The sequence below is a fragment of the Amblyomma americanum genome, chromosome 4 (genome assembly GCF_052857255.1).
Source record: "Amblyomma americanum isolate KBUSLIRL-KWMA chromosome 4, ASM5285725v1, whole genome shotgun sequence".
In the NCBI taxonomy this organism is placed as follows: domain Eukaryota; kingdom Metazoa; phylum Arthropoda; class Arachnida; order Ixodida; family Ixodidae; genus Amblyomma; species Amblyomma americanum.
Window position 1 is genome coordinate 217,411,414 of NC_135500.1, and position 7,025 is coordinate 217,418,438.

Here is a 7,025-nt window from a genome sequence, read left to right on the forward strand (position 1 = left end):
CTGCAGAATACAGTGTTGGAAACTCCAGAGGCAAAAAGTTTTGTGTGAGCATTTCGTTTTATCAAAATGTGAAAAAAAGGCAAACAATATATATATATATATATATATCACTTTGATCTAGATATGTCCATTACCCTTTAGCCCAACAACTAGAGTCCAAGAGTCCAACAACAGTGCACAGCGGATCCTTGCTTGCTTGATCCAAGTCACCACATTTTGAATATGCTATACCATACAAGGGCAAGAATTGCTAGCCGAGTTACACCACTTTAGAATATGTTGAAGCACCGAACCCACCAACAAGTCAGCACCTTTCTTTCTCATCGAAAGTACAGAGAAAGTGCTAGGAGAGACAAGATGCAGGTCACCTTTTCGAGCCAACCACAGAAAGCATGCTAACCACTTGTACACAGGGCAGCACTCAAAGTTGACATCCGTGATACCATTTGGACAATCGCATCGCACTATCAAAAAGCATTCATGCAAAAACACAGCTCCAACAAACAACATCGCAGCTAAACCTACAAATATGGTGGTCCTTTGTATGTCTGGAACAGGTCATTAAGCCATTTTCCCTTATGTCATTATGGAATGCCATTTTAACGATCAGTAGCACGAGTCTCCCCCTTCTCACAAATTTCACCAGAATACTCTAAAAAATCACAAGAAAACAAGAAAAGCTTTAATAGCAGCAAAACTGCATTCTTTACTTTCCATGGCCTATTCTCAAGCTTCATTGAAACTGATATATAACAGACAAACTGTACACAAAACAGACATTTCCAGTTAAAAAAAAGAAAGAAAAGCAGCATAAGTGGGTTCTAGCAGTCTATCTATTACGCACACAAAAGACAATAGCACTGCTATTCTTCTAGACCAGCTGCAAAAAGCAATGCCATGAAATTGGCCCAATAATCTGGTCTTCACGTGGTGCAGCGAGTTGTCAGAAATGTGAGCCTTGAAACATTCTGAGCTACCTCGAAAGCATTCACCACAGTGCACAGCACTGCAACTTGCACCACCGGGGACTGACATCTGATCTTCACAGGACACTAAGATATCAGTCCATTACCAAAGCTCAAAGTACTGCGCAATGTCAAAGAGCAAGTAAATGAGGAACTTCACAACCTCAACATCTCCAACATGACCTCGCAAGCATTATCACAATGTGTCTTGAGTACCTGACAGAAGCTTTTAACAATAAGCCCCTCACAATTCGCACATCTCTGGGAGTTGTTTAATGAGAAATAACTTGAAACGCACTGCAGGATAACAACAGTGCACGATGGAGATGATGCTGTCATCCTAACAATAAAAACAGACACAACAAAGCCTACGCAAGCTTCTTGCACTGCTATAATTGCTGTGCTCCATGTAAGGAAAGGAATAACACATTCAAACAGATGCTCTTCCTATAACTAGTGCTCTGGCTATTTTCTGAGTTGTAATATTCATAAACAGCAGCAATGTGAAGCTTTTAGAAGACAGATATAAGCCATAAGCAGCTCATAAACTTAACTTTTGTTTTTCATTCTTCATTTCTAACCTCTCACGTCTCTCTCTACATGCCCTGAAATAAGCAACGAAATGTTAATTAAGCTCAAAAGAAAATGCCAGAGCCAATTAAGTGAGAAAAAAGGAACAAGCACTTAATTTATCACCTTAGTGCTCTCTGGCTTATGCACATCAACTTGACTAATCAATCATATTAACAAATTATATTACAATAAAAAAGCAACATTCCTACCAATCAAAGCACCTCACTAGTAGCTGCTTCATTATATGAATTGATGCCATGGTTTAAACAAAACAATTGCAAAGTAACACAGTGTTTGCTCACACTGTTCTCGCTGTACTAGTTGAAACGAATAATAATGAGTGAAACTGGTATCTATGAGCCCCAGTCAGCCCTGTTCCTTTATGAATGACAAACTGTTGCTGACACTGTAAACAGACTGGTCTGAAGCTGACTGCACCATTTTACTGCATTTAGGTGCACAATGGACATTTTCCCATAATAAGTACACCCACTATTCTTTTTGCCAAAATACATTTTTTTTTTTGTTAGTATGCTACCTCACGAATTGAATGTGCCCCACAAGTCACGTAAGATTTTTAAAGCTGTTTTGGAAGAAAAAAACTGCGCTCATTGTGGAAGCAGAGATGAAAGACTGGACTTCCATGTCGCAAAAACAATCCTCAGGAAGGCATTTCTATTGTAAGCCTAGGTTTACAGCAGCTGTTTTGTGACACAAGCAATATGCAACAAGCTCTACAGCAAAATGCACAGCCTTCAAGAGTCAGACAAAATGAGTAAAAAAGAATTCCCCTAGCCGCACAGAGCAGTAATGCATCACAATGTGGTGCTATAATGATGCACAAAAACTACACTCAAAGCACCCTTTTAAAAATAAGACTGTCACTTCCAAACCTATGGGCTGTGGACCAGCACAAATAAAATAAAAGAGAGAAAGCAACTGAAAAATGATCATGTGGTTGCAGCTTTACCTCTAGCTCCAGGCTGAAATCAACTAAGGCACATATCACATGAAGGAAATGCACAACATCCTATAAATCTGACACCATACAGTGTGTGTTCTTTTCACACGAAATGAAAATTTCATGACCACAATTAAATTTAAATAGTAGATACTCGTGCATCAGAGCATATTAACTCTTCTCCCAAGAGAAAGAAGCACAGGTGACACTTTAACTTTATTTCTGTTTAAATCATCATCTTGATCATATACCTCTGTCCTGAATTTCAAGCATCAAGATGCGACCTGTTGTTCCTCCATGTGGTAATGAACATTAATAATGGTAATCATTATTTCATAACAGGTCTTGTGTGTGTATGTGCTCATCATCTGTGGCATGTGGTGCTCACACGTACTGTGTTACACCCTCAGAAAAATGCTATAAGTGGTAGCAAGGTACAAAGAAAAGACTACAGCACCATGTCAAAAGTAATTAGCTGTCCGCTACCACAGGTCTCATTTTTCAGCCGTGCGCTTATCAAAAACCAAGCTGAAGACAAAGCTATGCTCAGCATTTGTTCAGTGACATAAGTGTGAAAGGGGTGCAACTTAGGCATGACAAACCACATTGACAAACCAGAGGTGAAAAGGGAGACGCTGGATGAAGAATGACTCGGCGAAAATGAAACTGACCGAAAAGAAAAAGACTCGGAAAATGGCAGGCCTATATACAAAACAGACAGCCTCTCAAAGAGCTATCTGTGCAAAAATCAGGCTTGCAGGAGATATTCCTTCTCATGCTTCTCGGGAAGAGCAACCTGGGTTTCACAGGCCACCACCCGTGGCTGCGTTTGAAAGAGCCAGCTGCAAGTGCAGTGGCGCATCGCTTGGCTACTGCACTGATAGTGGTATGAGGACTCGCCATGACCTACCAGTGTGACACATTCTGCATAGTCAGAATTGGAATAAACTATGGAGTGAAAGACAGACTCAGGAGTGGTGTACGTATAGAATCAGAATTCGAATAGATTGGCAACAGTGAAAGAAGGCAATCCAATTGATTGCCAATATTTTATTATTATTTTTTTTACTGGTTTTAACATGGCGCAAACTATGAAAACACCCGTCCTGTTTCCCATTGCCTTACTTAAAATTTTTTCTACCTAACAACACAGATCAGGAACAAAAAAGGAAAATTACCACTCCGATTGTGATAAGGCACAGATAAGGGATGCGCGACCAAAAAGCCATGCCATTAGGAGGCAAGGAAGAGTGTGCCATGTTATATAACTTTCTAAAGATCCAGCCACATCTTAACATTTCCTATTCAGCATGGCATGCAGAATATGATTAGCCTAAGTATGACAAGCTCTTTGATAAATCTCTGCAGTAGCATTTTGCACTGGGATACGACTCCATACTTAGTTTTCTGGCAACAATACCTAAAAAGCATTTGCAATAACAAAATTAAGAGGCAAAATGAAAACACTGCTTAAAATAGTCTTTATGAAGCAAAAAATAAAAATAAAGCACATACTTTTACACTGGCTAGTTAACACCCAGCAAAGGGTAGATGGAATGCCCATACTTTTTAGCAATAACTGAGTATAAAACGAAAGAATAAAAACAAAATGTGCATACTACCACTGCACAATTAACTTTATCGGTCGAGTGTGGCGGGAGAGGAGTGGGGGCTAGTTGGTATGACATTCCATAAGCTTAAAAGCTGCACAAAGGGCGAGACACAAAAAGAGAAGCACATAAGACGCTCAGCCTGTGTGCTGCTTCTTTTTTTGTGTACAGTCCTTTGCACAGTTCCTAAGTTTATTAGAATAACTTTATCAAGCTCCCAGTTTCATTTTGGACTCACTGAATTAGCACAAAGAGCCAGCGTGACCAGGCTTAGCTGTGATGCTTTCCATCTTCTAGGGGCCTTCCAAAATTCGGTGAGGGTTCTCCTTAATTGAAACCATGAAATTTTCAACGGTACTCTGCCTGTGGTTCAATAAGACACTGTGTGTTCAAAACATTGGTGGCAGTAGCCAAAGACTCTCCCGACTGCTCTCCATTCCCTTCTATAGCTCCCTACTCCTGGCACTAGTTGCTTTTCAGGTAGTTTGATGGTCCTTCGTATTTTACGCAGCGCAGGTCTCAACCCCTGGTTGTGGTCAGGCACACCATTTATGTCTTTGTGGATATCAGCACGTCTCCTTTGTCTTCACCTTCACCTACCATAATGCTCTATTTCCTCTCCCACCCTAGTGGAAAGTAGCAGGCCAGAGAACCACAACTCTCAGGCCTAGCTCTCAGCCGTTCTTTGTAAATAGACTACTCTCTCAACAGCCTACGAGCTTGAATCAGCCAGCCAGTTAAATAAAAGCCACACAGAATGGAGCAGGCACGTCACAGTCGTCACGTGTCAAAGCTGCTGCCAGCTTCTGCAGCACGGCACCGGTGCTTCTTGAGGTGCTCGTTTCGGCTGAAGGTGCGGCTGCAGTGGGGGCATACAAATGGCCGCTCCCCTGTGTGGACACGGAGGTGGTTGTTGAGGTTGGTCTGGTAGTTGGTCGAGTAAGCGCAGTAGCTGCACCGGAAGCGATGCGACGGCACGGGCTGCGGCTGCCGGCTGTTCGCTCCCAACCGCTGGTGTGGGAGCGTCATTCGTGGAACCAGCGGCATGTGACGGATGGCCCTCGCCAGCAGAGACCGCCCTGCAATGAAGGAAGAGGGGAAGAAGAAAGACATAGGAGAGAGATTGATGAGCTGCTGCCAGACTCATCAGCACCTCATCAAAAATCATTAAACTCAACTACCTTGACTTATGTACAGCTTGCTAAACTCAAACTCAACTTCCATAACTCATTAAAACTCATAAATCCCAACCGCCTCAACTCGTCAGCATTCAATCTGTCCCACGCATGTACCGCTGTCAGCACGCTTAGCACAAACTCTCGACTGCACTTCCTCCACTGATATTACAGGTTTTGAGCGCTGGGCGTTGAATCCGAGAGCATGCTGCATGGTGCTTTTGCGGCGGTTGGATACAGCTCATGCCCTGCTTCCACCCTAAGATTGTCTCAGACTCAACGGCCGACGCCCAGCGGCGCTAATATCAGTGGGAGACACGCACTTGAGCGTTCGTGTTAAGCGTGCGGGTGGCAGTACAATCAAATTGTGATTCAAAAAAGCCTCAAGAGGACACAAATTCTTGTTTTTAAAAAGTTTCCATAAATCAAGAAACAATACGGTGTCATGATTGACAGCGAGGAAATGCATTTCTGAAATCTAGAATCCTGCAAAACCACACTTTGTTAAAACAGGGTCTGGAAGAACACCATTAGCAAGGTAAGGCAACTGACGCTTGAGAGCCTCACAACTGGTAGTAATCTTTAAGCTGGGCCTTCAATGTCTCTGTAATACTACCCACAGAAATGCATCCCAGCAGAGAACAACTCGCATAAGAACCACAAAGGCTAGAAAGAACTTGCAAGAAAGACCAGGGGCTGTATTACTATACTGCTCTACAACTGAGGCCATACTCAAAGCCCCGCTCCTATTTGTCACCGCTGGCTGGCGAACAATAGGAAGAGGATGGCATCGATGGCAACCGGGGCTTTTAGAGTTGTTCCATAATATAGCCCCAATTCTCAGCCACTACTCTGCCTTCCCCTCAGTCCTTGAAGCCTGCAATTAAAGTACATGACGTAAGACATATTACGAACATTAGTTTCAACTAAAAGAACGACTAAACTGATGCAGTTACAGTGAAAACAACCCTGGCCAGCACTTTCTCAAACACTGTGCAACTGCAGTAAACCTCGAGAATATGGTAGATAAGACTGCAAGCATTCATGGTATGGAAATATCAAACATGCTGTCACTACCTAGTTTTCTGCCATAATGGTTAACACACACCTGGTTACAACCCGAGCTTTGAACATACCAGTTGTGAAACTCTGCTTCAAAACTTGACTGCTCCCAGTGGCCACTTTGTGAAGGTTACAAACAGCGGTGCCATCTGGAGGCGGAAAATAAAAGCTGCCACCCTTTGTCGTCATTATCCTCAGAAGAGCCGAAATTTTTTTGTCTTGTTTTAGCTTAATTTACCAGTTCAGAATGTTATATCAATGCATTTTTGTTACTGCATCTGTTTCACTGATTTTGTTGCCAGGCACAAGTGCATTTATCAACAACAATCTTGTAGTTTGTGACTTACATGCAGTTTATGTTATTGATCACAGGTGTAGCAATGATAAACCCCCAAATTTTGGCCCAATCATACCACTGAATATAAACACATGGGTCCTATGGAAATTTTGCAACTGGTAAGATATAAGAGCTCTGGTTATAACTTTCTCCTTATGCTAGGTAGTGGAGATGTCATAATTAGTTCCAAAGAACATAAGGTTATTTCAACAAAAAAATGTTAGAAAAAAAGGGAAGTTCAAGGCAAACACACAAAATTTGTTTAGGATGGTTGAACCACACTATGTGGAAATGGCCATCACAAAACGAGGTAATTACACATAAGGAATTAACACCTGACAT

The 7,025-nt window shown here is 42.1% G+C and overlaps 1 protein-coding gene across 1 annotated transcript; it reads right to left on the bottom strand.

The window, feature by feature from the left end:
- Nucleotides 1-676: 676 nt before the first annotated feature.
- Nucleotides 677-6,674, bottom strand: LOC144129345 (zinc finger and BTB domain-containing protein 8A-like). Its single transcript, XM_077663396.1, has 2 exons — nt 6,421-6,674; nt 677-5,188 (listed from the first exon to the last, which is right to left on the bottom strand). The coding sequence occupies exons 1-2, from the start codon at nt 6,533-6,535 to the stop codon at nt 4,890-4,892; spliced, it is 414 nt and encodes a 137-aa protein (XP_077519522.1). The 5' UTR covers nt 6,536-6,674; the 3' UTR covers nt 677-4,889.
- Nucleotides 6,675-7,025: the final 351 nt, after the last annotated feature.